Raw genomic sequence first — 22095 nt, 5'->3', positions numbered from 1 at the left:
CTCACTATCGCTAGCATAGTAACACTAATTATCAGACTAAGTCAATGGGGAGGTTGGGTGGGTGGCATACAAATATTGAACGGATACAAGCGTCAAACCTACTACTACAGGTAAAGTTTCCTTTCCAATTATATATCTTTACACATTTCACAAGAGCAATGATAAACATGAATCAGCAACAGCTATTTTCAGTATGACTTCCAAAATACTTAATGTTGTGTTTGTACACAGAGGAATAATATTATTAAGCCAACTTTTAGATCAGGTTTTTAATCAGGCATTTCATCATATAAACATGTCGACATGAATACAGTCGGAACTAAGTGTAGATGTCACAATGGAGGATGCATGGGGATCAATCGCTTATGCCATTCTCAGAAGGCTCTTATTCCTGCAACAGCATTGGTTACTTGCATAAGCTGGCATATGTATTTTCAGTGATGTGCACCATGAACCATTGAAAACAGGTATTGCAATAGGCCTTGTAGTTTTTGGTGGTAAGGAACATGTTACATTCCTTCTGTAACACCTTATCTGGTCGAGACTATCTAGCCACAGACTCCATCCCCTAGGTACCTTACAATTATCCTCCGATGTCAGACTGAATCTGGAAATTCTTGAGCATTACCCCCTGCACGCTAGTAGGTAGTGTCGTTCTGCCCAGTGTCAGTTGCGCCGAATGTGATATGCACTGTGTCTATATAGACGCCACTATAGAACACTGAGGTACAAAAGGGGGTGGCTATGGACGGAGCTTCTGAACCAATCAAACACTCACACCCAGTCAACAGATCTGGGTTTAATGGCTTGGCAGTTCAGGCTGGACGGTTCCCATGAGGCACAGGGTCAGACTGATTTGCATATGGCCATGTCTGAACTGGGGTGCATAGTGGGCTAAAGAACGGTGATGGATTAAACCCAGATCTTTTGACTGGGTGTGAGTGTTTGATTGGTTCAGATGCTCCGTCCATCACCACCCCCTTTTGTACCACTATAGCACACTGACATTTTCTTTTTGGGACTTTCCATGCCAGAAACGAGGAACCGTGAAGAATACGGACACACGACTGTGTAGAGCTAAGGGGTCTCAGTAAGGCAACCCTATTCAAAAATTACGCAGACCATTAGGAAACTTGCAGCTAGATAACAGTCTCTATCAAATGAACAAGTTAATTACGTTCAGTAACGTCTAATATGGTAGAGACTTCTAGCTGCAGATTTATTACCTTAGAATAGATACCCAGCAATGCCTCCCCGGTGGCGAGCCTGCAAGCAGATTCCTCCGGGTCTAGCCAGCGCTATATAAAACTTTTTAAATAAATAAAATAAATAAGCAGATTAGACCAAACGTCCTGTAGGACCAAAACAGGCAACGGTCTCATCACAGCAAATCTACTGTCCAGTCAGACGTCATTTTCCTCACCCCACTACTTCTACCGTATCAGTTTTGTTAACATTTATTGTCAAAACCCGTTCCCAGGGCGGTGTGTTTCATTTGAACCACCAGAGGTTGAGCCCCATAGGTGATTAATCTAGCTTGCTCCTCCACCTACTGTCCTCCTCCACAAGCATCCTCTTGCCTCCACCCCCTCCCTCCACTCAATACGCCACTCGTAGTATAGCTTGTTTCTGTCATCAACTTACAGCCATCAGGACGTTATGCATATAAAATTAATTACCCATTGAATCTAGCTAAAATAGCATCCAAGTCCTTAAAACAGACTCCTCAAATCTCATCCAGAAACCCTGGTTTTCGACCCTCTTCTTTTGCACGAACAAACAAACTACAATAAGTGACTTAATTTTCTATACAAATAGAAGAGCACAATGGAGGAAAGCCTTGCTCTCACTGGTTCCGATCTCATCATCCAGGAACACACTGCCTCTCTTGAGTGGGCACAACTACTTCATACCTTCATCCATGATACCAGCCCAGAGTCCGAACCGGCAAGCCTCCAACCCCAGACGGCACATGCGTCCTCCATAGGGCCCGCAGCGGACGCACCAAGGACGTAGGAATGTCCCTAGGTCCACACCAGCGCATGCGATGTATTACCGCGTCCTCCGTCCAGGTGCAACTGCTCACCTAGACCCGCTTCTCGATTGAACCCTCTTCCTGCACATCAGGTGGTGGGTCACGGGATGACCACATCACATGGAACCAACATCACCCATATCACATACTGCGATCCATCTACATATGATTACCCCCTGCCAACCCCCGTCCAATCTAAGCCCACACAGTTGTTGGTGTACGGTTACGCACCAGACGTTATGATTTTACAAGGTTACAGTTCACTTATGGGGGACACAAACACACTCAAGCACAGACACACAGCGCTCGGCACGCGCAGGTATACACCACAAGTGAGATCGCAAGTCCAACGACAGCAAACGCACCCGCAACCACAATGGCGATAAATAAGAACGACACAGCACAGGGACCACCCACCTCCTGCATGACACGCCCCACTGTACAAAGACATTATGGGCTGCAAGCTACTGTCACGCTGAACTACGGACCTGCATCCGATGTCTGTTCTAACAATTGTAATATTGATGTAAAACAAAAAATGCGCCGAGCAATGCATGGTCTTTCTGTTATTTCGTTTTATGGAGAGAAAAAAAACCTCAAACAAATTTAAAAAAAAAAATCCAGGAAAACACCGCAGGCCATAAACTGACAGCAGCCCCTTCCGGGGCTTGTAGAGCAGCAGTCACCATCTACAATAATGGTATTATCATCATCCAGTCCTCAGATCACTACCTTAAATTATTCAAGTTAGTCTTCCCTATCATAATCGAACCTGCATTGAATTCTACTTTCCCCACCACTCCAATCCCTCCTAATGTTGTAGGCATCTATAACCCACCTCCATCACCCTGTGAGTCAGATTCCTCTGCTCTCCACACTAGCTTGCAGTACTATCCCACACCCAGAACATCTACTTTGGAGTTATACAGTCCAACTACCTAAACTATACCCATGACCTACACCCGCCTTAACCACGGCCACACCAGACTGCTGAGCCCCCATTTACATCCAATGACTTGCCATTGACACTCCCTTTCTCCCATCTCTTGCACTCTCTCCCCCTAATGTCTATTACAACACTACCCCCAATCTACTCTCCCTTATGCCTTCTCACCTAGTATCGCAGCTTCCAACCCACCCTGTCTCCTAACCCTTGCCCCGCTGTCCACAGCTTCAAGACCCGACATCCCGCTCTTATACCATACTTGAATCCAGACTGGACAAGATTTCAAAAACCCTGAGAGAACTCGAAGTAGACTTACATAAACTTATTCACTTCTCTACAGAGATGAACAAACTTCAGTTCCCTAATAGGAACCATGGGTTAAATATTATCACTCAGGACAACCTTCCATCCACCCCGCCTCATCTCCAGCACACCTCCCTTCCATCCTGCCCTTTCGGGCCGACTTGCCCATGCAATGGAGATGGAGAACTGGACCCTATCCCAATGTGCCCATATGAACGATTAGATAGAAAGTACCTTGTTCAGACTACGATATCCAAACTTTGCACTGGTCATAACTCTCCTCAATCTCACAACAGAGATAATCAATGAAATATCCATGCCATCCCAATGAACCCTCATACATCTCCTAGGCTCAACTTTAGAGCGGTCAATAAGGAAAACCTCAGGAGCGTTCTCCGCACACAATCTACCCCACCACACCTCAAACTCCATCAGAAATACCTGCTCATCAACTGCAGATCAGCTTCAAAACATGCAGGAGATAATGTTGACCAGATTCTCACTCATGACGTTTACCTTCTTATTCAGACAAACCTGACTAAATGAATCCTCTGCATCTATCAAGACATACTAGTCCCTGCTAACCATGGCATTTCCAGATTGGATAGACCCAGTAGACCAGGCGGTGGCATCACCTGCATTCAAAGCCTCAAATTTTCAGTCAAACATGCACAAACCCCGGCTCTATCCTCTTTTGAATATCTTGGCCTCAATGTCGCTAGCAACAACTGACCTCTCAGCAAACTACACATGATCTACCACCCTCCAGGAGACAACCAGGCTTTCATACAACAGATCATGGAGAGCAATGTAACTAACACTAGACAAGTGTACTTTAAATCTTCCTCTGAGACTTCGACATCCGCTGGAATGACCTAAACGTTCCTGCAGTCAACAGCTTCAAAACCTTCCTTGCTGACCATAACCTAAACTCCATTTTGCGACAGGCCCAGATATAACAAAGGGTTGGCTTTAGATCGTATCAGTGCAAAGCCCAACTCTATTCAATTGGAAGCTATCCTGCCCTGTGACTGGACCGACCACCTCCGCATCACATTCCTCATCATGCAAGCAGGGATAACCAGCACAGCTCAACCAACAAAACCTAGAATCTGGGAAAGGAGCATGCACAACATCAACCGCACTGAAATGACCTCTCTCTGCCACAACATCCTGCCTCCTCCTTGTGAGATGTCAGATATCCATGGTCTTACAAATCACTACACTTGTTCCATGGAGACTGCCCTTGACCTGATCGCTCCTCTACAATTAAAAAGTCTCCCTGCAAAAGATTCCAAACCTTGGTTTAATAGTAGCCGTAATACAGAAAGGAGCAACTTGAGGCTTGCAGGTCGTCAGTGGAGATCAGCTCTGTCCCTTGATCACCTTAAGCACCGGAGTTCATTGAGAAACAGATACTACATAAGCATCAGAACACAGAAAGGACATTTCTTCAGAATCCAGCTGAATCAAGCCAGTAATCGTCCCAAAAAATGTTGCGCTTTTAAAGGTACAATCAAACTGCACTCCCAATCCGTCCCCTACTGGATCTAGTCCACTACCAAACTGAGAAATTCGCCTCTTTCTTCGTTCACAAGACAGAAAACATGAGAAAGGACCTGCAGGCAGCCTTGGAACAGGGTACTTCCCCACCTCAACCCATCATCTCTGCTTCCAGGTCTACTGTTCCCTCATGTCCCACCCAAAAAACAAAGCATCATGGAACTCTTAAAACCTATGAGGAAAGTGGCAACCACTTAAATGACCCTCTACCGCCCAGCTTCAAGGATATCTTACCCTCGATACTCTCATTTTGGCCCAAGACTGCTAATGCCTCACTCCTTCAATGCACTATTCAGGACTGCCTAAAAGCAGGTCCGATTTCTCCTACCCTAAAAAAAAAATACAACAAAAAAAAGCAGTAAATCAAACTGACAAACGAAATTGCGACCCATCTCCAATATTCCTACCCTCGCAAAGCTCCTTGAAAAATGTGTTCACATCCAACTCTGTAACCATATCAAACAATTCCGACTAATAGACCATTTTCAATCTGGCTTTCGTCCTAGTGCAGAGCACTGAATCGGCTAGGACAGTGGACGGTGCACTAAAAATGCTGGATCAGAACAAATGATGTCTCTTATTCCTCCTTCACCTATCCTCAGAATTCGATATGCTTAAGCAGGACAACCTGCTAGTGCTCTTGAAGCCCTGCATGGGGTTATCAGGAACAGTCCTGAACTGTTTTACTTCCTATTTCTAAACCAGGACTCAAAGAGCCATGGTTAATCACTCACTTGCACAGACCACTTCCGTCACATTATGTGCCCCCCAGAGTTCCTCATTCTTGCCTACTGTCTTCAACCTGGTCATGGAGCCTCGAACTGAACTTCTGAGCTCAGCCAACCTCCACTACCACATGTACGCTGACGATACCCAACTTTACCTATTCACTCCCACAACACAACTTTACAGAAAACGTACAATTGGCTAACATCCAGTCACCTCAAGCTAAATATTCAAAGAAACGGATTCCTCCTAATCGCCCCACCCAACCAGTCAGTCAGTCACCTGTCATTAAAGAATGGTTGAAACATCTTACAGTCCTCAACTGCATTCCACAGGTCATTGATTCAGCAAGATCACTGGGAGTAATTCTAGACAAGAAGCTCAATATGCAGAAGCACATCAGTGTCGGCACAAAAGTGGCGAATCACCAAATGAACACCCCCTATGAATTCAAACATGCAGTGCAAGCCCTAGTGATTCCAGGCTGGACTATGGAAGTGCAACTCTCTCTGGATTGCCTGATAAAATTTGGCTTCTTAAGGGCTTCACTCAACGCTGCTGCAAGGCTCATCACGGCTCAAAAAGAAACAACCATATCACCCCTGGTCTGAAATCCCTCAACAGGCTCCAATACAGGGCGAGAATCCATTTAATAACTAGCTATATGACACAAAGCCCTCCACTTCAAAACCCTAGGTATCATGCTCAGAAACTGAACTTTCTGGTGGCTCTAGATCATCAAGACAGTCCAACACCACACCCTTTTTATGAAACAACAGAGACTCTAAAAGAAGAAAACTTACAACCATTCTTCCTCTGGCATGTTGAAGAATTTGGAACACCTTGCCCACTGAAGTCAGAATGACCCCCTCAACTATTTTCTTCAAGAAAGAAGTCAAAGCACTCCTAATGAACACATTTCTTCCCTAGATACTTTGATACCCATCTTTCCTCCTTCACATTCAGGACTACTATCTCCAGCAACTGCAGCATTTTAAACTTAGTGCTCGTGTCTCAACCCTCCCGTTTGACACTGCCTGATGCAACTGTTTCAATGTCTAGGATATATTGCCTTTTATTGAGTTATCTCCTCTACCGGTGAACATTGTAAAGCATACCCTCCCTTCTCTGGATGCTACCTATAGCCTGTAGCTTTCTTTTTTGTATACAATTTTATTCTCATCACTATGCTGCTCTCTGTGAATTTGTAAAGCAATCTGATACCCGCATAGGTCAAATTTGCGCTATAAAAAACTAGCTAAATAAACAGGCGCTGTGGTATCCATGTTGCTGCCTGACAGATGTCCAGGACAGAGACTCCACGAGAGCGCAGTAAAAAGGAGTCACAATTTTCAGAAGGAAGGAAGCACAGGTCCTCGGAACCAGTTTATCTGACAGAAGATTGTGTAAGGAGTGTGCACAGCAGTTTGCGGACCCTCCTGGCCGATGTTATGGCCATCAGAAAAGCAGTTTTGATGGAGGTAAGGCAAATTGGGCAGTTGAGCAGAGGCACGAACATGAGAAATGTCAAGACAAGGTCACAATCCCACTGGGACATGATGAATAGTCTTGGAAGAAAAAATGTTAAAATTCACAACAGGCGACTTAAAGAAGGCTGGTCCCACAACCAAAAGGAAGCAGAGATGGCCAACAAATAAAAGGCCCTGTTAGTAGCTCCTCCTGTAGCCACGAAAAGGGCGAAAGGCAGACCGGCTGGAAAGGGGGCATGGAGAGACCCAAAGATCTGGCCATAGCTCGGATGTCTTTAAAATGCTCCAGAGCTGAATCTGCCTTTTTGTTGAAAAGGAAAGAGCATGGGAGGGAAGTTTGGACACCCACTGAAAAGCCAGTTGTTCTCAATCAGGCATGACGTCGAAGTACCATGGACGACATAATCGTTACGCCTAGCGAGTCAGTCGTGTCCAGCCTACATATGATGGTGAACTTTGTTGCCTCTTGCCCGTCATCAATTACTTGGGTGAGTATGGCTTGGGCCTCATCAGAGACCATGGGCATCACTGGGACAACTGAGTGGCACACAGTGTGGGTTTATCAGCTCTAAATGCATGCGGTGTTAACAAACCGCAATGCTAGGCTGGCAGAAGAGAACATCCTCTTGCCAAAGGTATCCAGCCTTTCAATTCCCTATCCAGTGGAGTGGCAGGGAACGAGCCGAGATTGATCCTGAAGGTGATGGCTTGGACCACCAAGCTCTCTGGGGTGGGGAGCTGGATGAGGAAACTGGAGTGCCCAGTAGCAGGGCAAAGGCGGACAATCACACTAAGCACAGGAGCAGAGTTTAGACCAGGCCCCAAGTAGGATATCTGTGAGAGCTTCACTGACCGGGAGGAGAGATTAGGAAGGCGTTACTCCCAGCTAAAGCCTATGTCAAAACATTCATCTTGACTGCCAAAGAGGGCAACTGAAGGTCCATGAACTCAGTCACCCTCCGCAACACCAGTGAAAAGGAGGCTCCATCCTCTATAGCAACAGTAGAAGGGAAGACCAAGACAGTGATGTGTCTAGCCCACTGGCATCCGTCAGTACCTCATACCAGTTGTCCTTTGGTTCATCCAGGGGGTGATGGAATGAATAAGGGTCCTCAAACACCTTCCAAGCACCTCCCTCCCCAGGTCTATCAGAAGAAAAAGGAAGTGGTCACAACTCGAAGGGCATGGTACGGCTGGCGCCGGAGTAGACATTGGGTGACACCGATCCGCCCCATACCAGAGTCAGGAATGATGATGGGATTGTTGCTGCCGTTAGGCTTTGGTAGCGCTGGGAAAAACGGCAGGCTCCGTAGAAGGACGCGGTCTTTCAGGTGGAGTCAGTCTGGATAAAAACAGCCAATCCATGGGTTCAATGGCGAACCCACCGCAGACTAGTGAGGCCTCTACCATTGTTGTTCCTGTGCCTCGTCCGGTGACTCAAGACTGGTGCAAAGAAGTCAAAGAATGCTTGAAACTTCTTGCCCTTCAGGCAATTACCAGAGGATTTAGATTGAAGCAATGATCATCTGAAGCATGGACACAAGCAGTCCATGGCCCTTCTGTGCAACGAGGATCGAGAGCATTACAGGGTTGTCAAATGCAGGGCAATCAGCTTCAGGGAGCGGTAGCCTCAGCACCTTTGTGTTCATGGCAAGAAGGTGCCTGCAGACCTTTAAGTTATAGTCTCATTCCAAGCACCACAAAAACAACAAGCATTGGCTTAGTCAATAGGTCTTGCCTTTGTGACTTTATAGGTTTAGCCATGCAGCACATTATTCTGGGTGCTACAACATCAACTGTTACTTCACCTGCCACATGTGACATAATTAGGCTATGTGCAACAAGGCTGTATGCATACAGAATGATAGGTGCTATGAATGAAGGAAACATTAACAACAATCTGTCTTATATTAATTAAAGCTGCCCAGAATGTTAAACCCCATTTATCAACTACCGCAAAGGCTATGGCACTCTTTGCAGCTACTGAGAAACATTTGAACACCAAAGCCAGCCACAGCCTTCACCCACCACGACTCAGACCTTACAGTCCCACCACTTAAGAGTCATGCATGCAACTTTCAGAGAATGAAAACCGTGGGTGCTAAGCAAGCAGAAATATTTGTGATGCAGGAGAACAGTTGGCAATATGCCCAATTGAAAGGACTGGGACACAGTAATCTATTGCGCGGAGAAATAGCATGACATTGTTCTGCACTCAGGATCCTAGGGCTTTTGCTCATGGTGCTGGTGTAGGTGCACTTTACTTTGCAGCCTTGGATTACTTGTTTGCAAGCACAGTGCTGACCTTTTTAAAAACTTTCTCCAGCAGTTTCCACATTGCCTCTGTTTGGGTAATACATAGGTTATAAGCTCGAGTAGCAAACTACAGATTGCAGGGTTGTTGTGGGTTCAGTCCCTGGAGCAGCTATTCAGGTTATAGTGTATGTAGGGACTAGAATTTATGACAGATTAATGTTACATATTAGATCGATCTCAGAGTCCGTTTAAAACAGCCAAGCCATCAATTAGATTACATATATTTTATAGTCCTATGCATTAGACACATATTGCAGATGACACAGATCTCACAATAGCAAGGCTGTAACCTGCAGAGCAGTTCTTCATGCTTGAGCATCTCACATGAAAACACTATCTCTCTGGCTTTACAAATATTACATACCCATAGAACTGAACAGTTATCATCCATTTTCTATACATCTCAGAGGAACGCGGTTCTGACTGCAGACAAATGCTTCACGTTTGAGCACCAGCGCGCTCTTTTGTGTTACACACAAATTGCTCATGCTGCAGACATGGAATCACCCTTGGACCAACTGCTAATGGAAAGTGAGCAGTGCATGCTTCTGACTTTTACAACACTGACAGAGGCACCATAGTGTTGTAACTTATGTTTACTTCGCTCTCTGAGACTAGTCACAGCATGTATTAATTTACAAATTGAAACTTAAAAAAACCTTTTTTAAAGCAATAAGTACCTTGTCTGCAGCTGTGATAATATTTGCATAGGACTATTGCTATTTGTAGCTTGACTACACTAAAATGAGTACATGTTCAGTAGAATATTTCGTACCGAAACGTAGTAAACAAAGCATCACTTTATTTAAGTTAAATATTGTAACCATTCCACTTTCTACCGTGAAGTAATTTCCTTACACCTGCCCGGTTGCAAGTTTATACAGCCGAAGCTCCAAGACTGGATTAAATTTATTTTTCAACCGCTTAACACTTATGTGCTGAGGGGCTGTGTTTGTTGACTATAGCGGACAGGACTCGACTCAGACAGGCCGACACTTACTAGTCCAGACTTAAGGGATTGTTGCCACCCATTTCCGCCACGCTACAGAGTAGTGAGAGAACATGGCCAGCATCCACACCAGCCCAAATGTTGACAATGGCCCAATATTATGAAAAATTGCAGAATAAAATCGAAAAGGAAAAGGATAAAAAGAGAAGAGATTTAAAAGCGAGAGTAATGCTGTCCCAAATAAGCCTTAGAGGAGGGGGTATAAAAAGAGCGCAACAGCCTTTGTACCAACCTGCAGCTGCTAGAATACACCAACCCCCACGACAACTGCCCCAGGATCAATGCGCGCGCAGATTGTCCCCTTTTACAGCGAAATACAATGGGTCAGGGACTGAGTAGGTGAAGGGGAAGGGTCCCACCCTCCAATGATCAACTCCCCAATGCCTTCGATAACAATAGATAGGCTTTTGCACACGATTTTACAATGGACCACTTCCCCGTCAATGAATTTGCACGAGACAGCCAGGGACAGGGAAAGGAACCAGTGGAACTTCCAGTCGATCAATCAGTCCCTATGTCACAGCTTCAGTGGCTGGAACTCAGGGAAAAATCTTGGTCGACACAGGGGCCTCTAGAAGTGCCCTCTCACAAACTGATTCCTAGAGCGCCCCGGTCTGGCTTATCAGTCGCATCCGTAGGATTTGACGGCACGCCCGACACAAACCCCCTTTCTACTGAGGTGCCCCTGGACATACAAGGAAACACAAGTGATGGCCTCTTTTCTGCTCTCCCCAAATTGCCCAGATAACCTGATGGGCATTGATCTCCTAAAACATTACAGAGCCACCATTCGCTGTTCTCCCCAAAATGTCAGTCATATTGTTTGACAATGAGTGCCCCCCTCAGTTATGAATTCCGTTTTTATTGTCTCTCTGATTCCGAACAGCAGGATTTGTCCCAGTTACCAGACACCCTGTGGGCCATCACAGACACCGACGTAGATGAGATTGTGATGGATTCTGTTTAGATAACAGTAAAACAGAATGTCCCTCTCCCTAGCTTCCACCAGTATAAAATATCTGCAGATGGCGAAAAGGCCCCCATAACTATAGTGCAGGATAGGATTACAGCTGGGGTAGTTGAGGAAGTCCAGTCCAACATCTGCATTAGCCCTATGCTTCCAGTTTTGAAACGTACATCCACCTCTGAGAATATGTACGGTCATTGACCTCCGCGCAGTTAACAAAATAGTAGTCCCACAATGTCCTGTGGTCTCGGACATAACTATCTTAAAAATGATCCCCTCAAAGGCTACCACCATCACAGTCATAGACCTCAAAAATGCCCTTTTCGCTATACCAATACATCCTGATTCACGCTATCTTTTTGGTTTCACCATAAAGAAGAGATCCCACAGATTCTGCCGTGCTCCTCAAGGGTACCCCGAAAGTCCTAGCAACTACACCCAAGCCCTTAAACAACAGCTTGACCAGATACAGGTACCATCAGGCCCTGTCCTCATCCAGTATGTCGATGACATTCTTTGGCTGCGGACACTCCAGCCCTGGCTCGAACTGCCTCTTACCACTTTTTGACATCACAGGGCCATAAGGTGTCCAAGAATAAGCTACAGTATTGTAAACAGCAGGTGACCTACCCCGGACAACTGCTGTCTAAGGAGGGAAGTACCCTCCTTAGATATCCAAACAATACTACGCCTTTCCTCTCCTACTACACAAAGATGTTTGAGCAATAATTGGTCTCACTTCCTTTTGTCGCCAATGGATTCCAAATTTTTCCTTCATAGTTAAGCCACTTCTTGCTTTACTTACAAAAGACACTCCCACACCACTCCCTTGGAAACATGAGCATGATCAAACCATCCAAGACTTACGCCACGCTCTTTGCTCTGCGCCAGTACTGGGCACGCCTGATTACTCTAAATCTTTCTGCCTCTACACCCATGAAAGCCCAGGGTGCGCTCTCTCAGTCTTAACCCAAATTCATGGCACAAAACAACGCCCATGCACCTACTTCTCGGTCACTCTAGATCCGGAGGCCCAAGGTCTGCCCGCTTGTCTTAGAGCGGTGGCGGTAGCGGCCGCCTCCATACGACAAAGTGAGGGAATTGTTTTGGGTTCCAAATTGACGGTGTTGGTTCCCCGCGCTTTTGACATATTACTGAACCAGACCAAGACAAAACACCTCACTAGCGCACAACTGACAGGATACGAACTTGCATTAGCAGCACCCCATGTCACGCTAAAGCGATGTACAAATCGGCCTAGGCCGCTGAGCTTATAGCTCTCACCCGCGCTTGTATCCTTAGCCAGAGTCTCGCTGTCACCATCTATACCGACAGCCAATACGCATTTTGAGTAGCCCACAGTTTTGGTATCCTCTGAAAGGAAAGAGGGTTCCTAACGTCCCATGGTACACCCAAACGTGGTGACTTAGTAACTGCATTGCTCCAAGCCTTGAAACTGCCCAGAGCACTAGCTATTGTTAAATGCAACGCACACAAGAAAGTCACAGACGAAATAGGACTAGGAAATGCCTTTGCTGACGAGACAGCCCGGGCTACTGCACAAGAAAGAGCACATACCACTATGTACATAGTAAAATCCCAAGCAGAGAAGTGGCATGACAACAGATCCAGGATATCAAGTCTACTGCCATTCCTGGAGAACTTCAACAATGGGAAAAAGAAGGCATGCTCGACGAAGAAAATTGTTGGCGGTCCAAGGACACAAAGTTTTGGAAATTGCCAAATGCCTCTCTTCTCCTATTGCTGAACATGACTCATTTACCGGCCCATACCAATGCTGCCACCATGACTAAAATATAACAGGAAGTGTGGGATAAAAACCAACTACGGTCTACTGCCACCAGGTTGATTCAACAAAGTTTGGTTTGCCTCCCCTCCGTTACAATGTAGGAAAAGGGACTCTGGTACCACGGGCAGGATATGCCATCCCTACATCACCCTTCAGAGTCCTGCAGATGGATTATTTCCAAATAGAACGATGCGACAACCTTAAATATGTTTTGGTGGTTGTTTGCGCTTTCAGCAAATGGGTGGAGGCCTACCCGATCAGAGACAACACTGCCCTAACTACTGCCAAGATATTGTTAAGAGTTTTTTTCCCCGCTACAGCCTTTGCAGAGTCCTCTGGAGTGACAGCGGGAGTCACTTCATTGGAGAAGTAGTCAAGCACATCTTAGCGGGATTGGGGGTTCAACAGAAATGTCATGCCGTCTTCCACCCTCAATCGGCAGGCCTGGTGGAATGAAACAATGCCACGATCAAATCTAAACTAGACAAAATAGTGAAAACTACGGGGCTCGTATGCCCAGATGCGTTGCCAATGGCGCTTCTATCAAGAAGATCTGTCCCGCATTCTCGCACCTCGGTGACCCTAAACGAGGTGGTTTTTGGAGGCCCAATGAACATCTGGGACGTACCACCTGCTACCACATTGTCCGATTCCTCTTGTGAATTGCTGAGTGGTTATTTGTCTGTACTTATACGAACTTTGTCCTCCATTCATCATCAGATCCAGGAAACATTGGTTGACCTATCCACTGGGCCGGGACACACCATACAACCCGGTGATCAGGTGACGATAAAGAATTTTGCTTGCAAGAAAACATTGGAACCACGGTGGAAGGGTCCCCTGCTAGTCCTCCTGACAACTAGAACGGACTTGCGAGTGGAAGGCAAGAAATCCTGGATACATGCTGTACATTGCCAGAAGGTCCCCATTATCACCCAAACTGATCCCACCTTGTCCACCTACAAGGAAGTATTAACGTGCGACCCCCCTGTGTATGGCCTCCAAGAACCAGAACTCGAATTATTCGAAGAAAACACTGTGCCAACCAAAGAAGGATACAACCTCCGTCTACGCACGCCCTCTGGAGCTCCAGCGGTAGCACAGGCTGGAATGGTGGATTAGTACTCCTTTTAGTGGGGTACTGAGAAGCTTCGCCAGTGAAGCAACCACCACCCAATGATGAAACAATGGAACTTTCCAACAAGATCGCATTATGTAACAAACTGCATAATAACAGGTCAATAGCTTTCCCAACAGTTATCTTCCTTACTATTATCCTCGCCATCCTCTTCTGGATTATAGAGGAAGGGGCACCATCCAAAGATACCAACTGATGCCACGCCTCCTGAACACTCCCATGTCTCCTTATCCCCTTATCGCCAAAATAGGCGACAAGAGTTTTGGAACACCTTCATCCAAATGTTGAATCAACATAATGCGGTATTGAATAAAACAAACGGTTGGGTCTGTGGTCTCCTGCCTCACTCCAAGGAAAATAACATACCCGTACTCTATACACGCCTCTTGCGCTGCCTGGATGTTGCTCAACGGTCCAACGGCTCTGCCGATATCGTTCAACAATTGCAAGATGAATTCTGGCGGAATAAATCGGGCAACGCTGTTTGTCCAACTAACAATTCTACACGCATGTCTGAGGACGACAAGGAGGAAATGCTGGTATTAAACTCTACCAATAGACCTCGCTTCTATAGCTTAAGACAAAAGTAATTACTAAAACTGTCATCAGTGGATGGATAGTTGCAATTGGTCCATGCTCTCTTTGACAGCTAAACACAGGAAGAGGCGTGACACATACATGCCGTGGTTAAATGGCGAAAAAGAATAAAAGCGACAGAGCCAGCAAAAGGTAAAGCCCATGGGCGGACTGAACCCCTCAATGTAAATACAGCACGTCTCTCCAAGGTAGTGCATGTGCAGTTTAGGAGCTCTTATTCCATTTTCCACTAATAAAGTATAACAGTTTCAATATATGGACTCTTCTCCTGCAGATCACTGGTCACTGTTAGTCACATCCCCAGTACAAGACTTAAATACCAAGATAATCTTTGGTCTTCTCCTAAAGCCCTGTAAAATTGTGAATACGGATGAAAGGGTAAAAAAGTAACAATCTAGAGCAGGGATCTAAAGTTGGAGCACTATGGGATTCGGGTTGATAAACTTTATTCTCAGTCTTTGACACCCACAGTTTTCTTAGCTAAAAAATAAAGTGGCAGCCCAAGCACAACCACCATTTACTAATATTTACTAAATATTGCGCAGGCACACAATTCACCTGCAACCTCCATGAAACAGTGCAAAAAAATTGCTAAGTACAAATATATATATACGGAGATGGCTAATGTGTACGGTGTCAGAGCAACTAGACAGATTTGTAGAACATAGTCACACCTCCCCCAATTTTCATATTGATGTTACAATACTAAACAAGACACTACTGCTTCCTTGCGAGTTTGCAGATATAACTTAATTAATTTTAACTGCATACAGTGTCAGAGGGCTCCTTTTCTTCACGCTCTGCCTCCTCTCTCAAGGATTTACAGGACTTGAGGTTTCTACAAGGATACATTGACCTGCCAGCGGTAAAGTAATGTGAGAGAGGAACATAATCTAACCAGGAAGGTGTCAGTGGGCTCAGCCCAGAAAAGGCAGAAAAAAGGCCTGAAAGCACAGAAAATTGCAACAATCCACATGAGGTAAACAGGAGGCATTGGAGCAGCCCCTGACATTACTAAGGCAGATTGCTTACTCATGGCTTCCAATAACGTACTTCCCTCCAAACATATTGCAGCTGTGTACGACAATCACTATTCAGAACAAGAATTCAGAACTAGCTTGGTCGTAATTCTGAACATCTGTGAGCCACTTACAAGTCTCGCACGATTACTGAATGTTGTGGGCATGAGATTTGTTGAAAGGAGCTCTGAAGCACCACTTTGAAGAATATTCACTGAGATGCCCAGGCCTCAAATTATTAAAGGACAGAAAAGGCACTGGATATTATCCCTTGCACAGTCAGTTGTTCTGGGGTAGAGCAAGGGAATCCGCAAGAAGATTTATTAACCTGTGACTTTATATATACACGCTCAAACAGAAAACAAGTCACATCGCTCTTGCCTTCAAACTTTCAAAACAAACTCAGTTGTAATAATTCCTGTTCTGCTACAGCCCATAGACACGGCTGCTTCCTTTCTGAGTCCCAGAATAGTTTACCCCTGACAAAGGGAAGCAGTAGTACTGGTGCTGTTGAGGGGAACATAAATACACTGAATGCAGGCTTCTTACCTTGTTCATGCTGCCGGGTTGTGGGCCTCTGAGTCCTACCTGGCCCATCTGGGGTGAGCCTTGCTGCAGTGTCTCAGCCAGAAGGTTCCCAGTGTTGCTCATGCCAGAGCTTGGGTAAGGCATGTTGGGTCGTCCTCTGCCAGCACCTAGAGAACCGTTCATAACCTGTCCCTGCATCATGCCCTGTCCATTTCCAGCCCCCATCATGCCAGGGCTCATGCCCATTCCTGGTTGGCCACCTGGGCTGTTCACACCAGACATCATGCCCGTGGCCTGCACGGCGTTCATGCTTTGCCCTCCTTGAACTGGCCCACCACCCATACCCAAGCCAGGCGAGGTCAAGCCTGCCTGCGACATTGGACTCTTCACCATGCTGTTGAGCAAGCCCATACCAGGACTGTTTTGCTGAGGAGGCCCCCCCATTGCAGGGCCCATGCCCATGTTTATGTTGGTGGAGCTTCCAGCGCGGAGCAGTTCCGACAGCTGCTTGTGCTTGGAAGCCGCATCCTGCACCATGCCAAGACTGGTGTGCAACTGGCTCAGGTCCCCACCGTTGGTCAGGCCCAGCTCGTTTGAGTTGATGAGTTCATCAGGCAGGTCATGCTCCAAATCAAAGAGGGAACCAAAATCTGCAAAGAAGAAAATCAGACTTATTCTTCCAAGATTTTTAAGTTTACACATTCAACAACATAACTGCCTTCAGGACAGTCGAAGCACTAGACAGCAGCGTGCAGATGATGGATATGGTGGAATAGGCAAAAGACATCATATACAGCCATGGAAACGCAGAAAGATCAGGAAAGGATGGCAAGGGAAAAGTGGATCTGACATACACAGTGGTAGAATGTGGACCAGAGATTCAGGATTACTATTCAAATAACGAAAATTTGCTTTCTTCTATATATCTATAACACTTTGAAGAATTACATACTCAGTGACGGGATTTCAAATGCATCCTATTAGCTGAATGGTAAATATAGACGCTGTTTAGAACCGCAACAATGGAAATCCAATTGTGCCATCAACCTGCATCCAGCTACCCATCAATGCTTCACCATAATAAAAAAGGAAAACTCCAAGAAGAGTAGAGAGAGAAACCTGTGGTGGAAGAGGGGCACATGGACACACTCCACACGACAAACACAGCAAACCTGTGTCCATTAACCCCTTAGCTGCGGTGGCTATTCCGCCGCAGTGCTAAGGGGGAGGGGGGCAGCGAGGCCCTCCCGTGCTCGTGACGGAACCGCTCCGTCACGAGCCTCGGGTGAGCTGTGCTTGTGACGGAACGGTTCTGTCATGGCCCCGCCCGCCCAATAGAACCGCAGGCGCAGCGAGCGGGCCGTGACGGAACCGTTCCGTCACCAGCACAGCCCACCAGAGGCTTGTGACAGAATGGTTCCGTCACAAGCACGCAAGGGGTTAAGAACTCTGCACTTGTGAGTCCATGTTGAAGGGCCATCTGTTTCGTGACTGCCAAAGGCAATCCAGCTTGTGGAATGGACTACTCCCTACAGTTTAGGTATCAACAGCACTCAAAGGACCAGCATGCTGTAAACTGGTTTCCTATTAATTAACTGACAAATGTTTAAATCAAGAAAAGATACACCACCACGCATGTAAACATAAGGGGAATTATCTCACCTACACACACTCCTACAGGCCTGGTTACCATACCTGGGTCTATATAAAATTTCACTCCCGTTTTGCATACCAAGAATTTTCTCTGACCACCCCTTTTCCCTTGAAATTCTCTTGTATTCCTCTTCTCTCAATCCAAAACTTTTTTTTTTCTTCAATGTACGTTTCCCTCCCATACTCCTAAAAATCTGTCTCCTCATTCCAGTTTGTACACCATAAAGTCATCTTTCCTGTGCACCCTCTGCAAGTCTCAAAAACTATTCCCTTCCGGCCCATTCTTTTTTAAATATCCCCTCCTCCTGGAATCTTCCCTCCTACCTGTAATACCATGGGGCCATCTCTCCTACTGGTCATATATCCCAGGACATGCACTGTATATACTCCATGTTCCATGGATTATCCTTTTTGTCAAGGAATTATGTTCCATCTCGATCCACTTCTCCTTTCTACACTCACCACAATCATTTCCACGTCTCCTACCCTTCCTGGAATGCTGTCCTCTGTCAGTCCATTCTGCAAATATCCCTTCTTCGCTTCCAAAATCTTCTCACTAAGAATTTCCCCCTTCACCTCACAACTTCCCTAGAGGCCAACATCTCCTCCCATTTACTAATACTTCCAACTCCTTGAAAGGAGGATAAGTCCTGCTCCTGTTGAGGCCTGCCTTTAACCCCTAATGACTGCTGCCGACCTAAGGGTCAATCTGCCAAAATTTCATTTAAAGATGCATCAAAGGTCAATATCCGTTCTCACAAAAGACACCTTTACCAATCAACCACAGTGTGATCCATGGTGCAGTACCAAGATTGCAACCATGCATGCAGAGGACAATGCCATGAGTGAGCCAGGTGTAATTTCTCAAGGCACTATTAAGAGGCTGACCCCTCTAGTGGAGGACAAGGACATGAGTGACCTGGAATTCTGAGAGACAGCAACCTTTCTTGGGAGTGACACTGCCAAATTTGCTTAAGTCTGTTCTTGCGCGCTAGAGGACTGGGCATCTTTGTGCTGGATGCCTTTGTGCTCGGAATGGATGCCTTTCTACTCAAACTAAACCTTACGAAAAAATAGCTCATACTCATTTCTCCATTCATATTTTGGAATGGCATTTCTCATCTGTAATCAATATCAGAATGTGCACTCTCTCTCCTGGTGTATCACTAGGGGTTGTTCTTCAAATTTTTATCTCTGCTTTAAATGTTATGCTCCAGATCTAAGTTCAACTGTTGCCCCATTGAAGTTTGCTTTCTTTCCTGCTGATCGTTATACCCAGTACCTGCTTGATAACATCACTCTCTGAATGATTCACTTTATTGCAAGTTGCTTTATTCCTAACATCGGAGGCTTCATTATATCACTCTTGCACTGATGCATTTTCTGCTTTTCAAAGCCTGATCACTTCACTTCCGTACCCGATATACTATTTAGTTGGGTTTCATAAAGGGGACTGCGTCTTCCCCTATGTTACTTCAGAGTGCTGCTAACATACAGGGTATTCAGGTACGGAAGACAAGGGATTTCGGAGCATTTTATCAGATGGTCGTCAACAATATCCAATGAGCCTTGATTGTAAGCCTTGAATAGCTAAAAATCAGTTTCCACTGAGATACCAGGGAGTTCATTCACCTTGTTTCTACATTTTCTGCTTTCTAGAAATGACTTAAAACCCACCATTTCCAACTTGCATATTAGTTAACGTTGGACTATTCCTCTTTGTTGTATCTGTGTCAGCATAACTCACGTCCTCGCCATGCACTATGACCTCACATATTACGCCACTCATCATAACGCATTCCATGACATCATTGCTAACGTCACTGATGACATCTAAATGATATCACTGATGACACTACGTATTGAGGAGGTGAGTTAGTTACTTCAGTTATTTTCCATTGTTCTTTAGCTTAAAATGTTACGATTAAACTGGATTTTCCACCTTTCTAAAACATCTCCTTAACCTTTGTTTTTACAGTGAATATGTATGTACAGAAACACAAAACAATAAGGGGGTTTGGAGCTATACCATCAACGAAACAAATGTGAAAACAACTCAAATAGAATTGCTTAGCTACAGTTAGATCAGAGCTTCCATAGGAATAGGGTTTTTTGTTTCACTGACAAATTTGGAGCTATTCGAAAAATCAGCACACTTCTCTATAAAAAGGAAATTTACTCAGTTTGGCTCTTTCATGCAGAGTTTTCTGCTGATCTGCTAAGCCGGGGCCTAGAAAGAAAAAAAATGGGGGTCCAAAAACATCAATTTCCGATTTTAATTTCCACGGATAACTGATCTCCAATTCATTAAAAAAAAAAACAGCTTAATGTATTCCTACCTATTTCTACAAGAAGAAAAAGACCTTTGACAAAGGTGTGCGTTTTGTGATTTGGTTAAAACACGTTCAGCTATTTGAGAAATTAGCATTTAGAGAGGAGCCAATGCTCAGAAGACGTTCGATATATCTGAACGATTGGTCTAGTGGGGTGCACACACCCCCAAAAAATTGAAAGGGGAAAAAACCACACACACACACACACACATAGGGGGCTTTCTGAGTCCCAAGGGAGATTTGTCGGCCATTTAATTACTACAGTACTAAGTCATCTGAATGGCTAGTCACAACTCTGAAGAAAATGTTTGGGACACATTAAAGCAAAATCGGTCCCGTGTCATGGGCAGGAAAAACGGAAATGGTCCATATGGGGGCAGGGTGAACACAGCCTCAAAGTTAAGGCCATTTGGGGCAGGGGACCAACCCTCTACTGCTCACTGTTAAAGACTGTGAGGGTGTTATAGGCAGGCCCCGTCTAAAAGCTGTGCATAGTCAAAGACCGTGCACAGAGTAGGACTGTGAAGTAATGGCAGTGATGGCAGAGAGAGTCTAGCCAGAGGCCAGGCCATGCAGCCAACCACCATTGTGCATATATAGAGTTGGAGGATGGGCCTAAACGGACAACAAATTCCAGATTTGTAAAGCGTGACTATCAAGGCGCTAAGGGGGCCGTTGGGGAGATTAAGTGATCTATTGTCCAGAGTCACATGATAGTGAGCAGCCGCTAGCGATCGAACCGTGAGCCCCCACACTCCAGAGTCAGCCACTCTAACCGCTACTCCACACCGCTTTGTCATTTGTGTTATGATGAGGTAATAGATGAACTTATGTGCGGAAGAAGATATTTAACAGAAAAATGTAATGTACAAAACATTTTTTTCTCAAATGAGTTTATTAATATTTCCAATACTACAATTCCTAATTTATTTAATTATATCACTTCCTTACAAAATACTGTTAGTGATAGCGGGCAAACCTGAGGTGATTTTAACGCTAGGCTTACTGCACAGGCCAACATTTCGGACACGCTTTGCATAGTCACTGCCAATAACTGCACTCATGCCCAGAATAGTAGGTTCAGAGTCGTTCATCTAGCGGCTTATGACTTAGAATATATCACGGATTTTGCAGTTCAAAGTGAAGCATTTTTATCCACTGATCGGGGTAGAGGCTGGGCATCTACAATTGATTATTTCTTTATATATCTTTATATAATACAAATTGGAGGAACTACTGCTGTATGGCGAAGTTGTTTCATCAAATTATAGGGATCATAACCCTATCAAGGTTACATTCACGATGTCCCCAAAGCCTTATTATAGAGGGAAATGTGGAGCGAGACAACATGAACCGTCTACCGGTGACTTTAGACTAAAGTGGAAGCAGGTACTCCTGCCATCTTATTTCACAAAGTGATTAAGGAAAATTTAGACCTTGTCATGGCTTGTCTGAGAACGACATTGCTTACCCAGCAGCTGAGGCATTTACTCAGCTCTGTTCTCACATTAAGTAAGAGACCCTCAAGTCTAGCCGTCAACAGACCTAGATGGCTTAGTCACAAATGCTCTGTTACCAACTGCCAACTACGCATGCCCTTATGGCCAACCCTAGGTACCCCCTTGAGGTAGTAGCCCTTTTACGTACAAAATATAAAGGTCA

General features: G+C 45.3%; 1 protein-coding gene across 7 annotated transcripts in view; it reads right to left on the bottom strand.

Moving 5' to 3' along the window:
• Positions 1-22095, bottom strand: part of EP300 (EP300 lysine acetyltransferase) — a 561889-nt gene that overhangs the window by 507757 nt on the left and 32037 nt on the right. For all 7 annotated transcript variants that reach the window (XM_078640667.1, XM_078640674.1, XM_078640679.1 and 4 more), the window contains exon 2: positions 16469-17097. In XM_078640667.1, coding sequence (XP_078496793.1) covers positions 16469-17097 — 629 coding nt within the window. The remainder of the gene's footprint in view (positions 1-16468; positions 17098-22095) is intronic.

Source organism: Lissotriton helveticus, chromosome 1_1, assembly GCF_964261635.1.
Source record: "Lissotriton helveticus chromosome 1_1, aLisHel1.1, whole genome shotgun sequence".
Classification (NCBI taxonomy): domain Eukaryota; kingdom Metazoa; phylum Chordata; class Amphibia; order Caudata; family Salamandridae; genus Lissotriton; species Lissotriton helveticus.
This window is presented reverse-complemented; position numbering and strand designations above follow the sequence as displayed.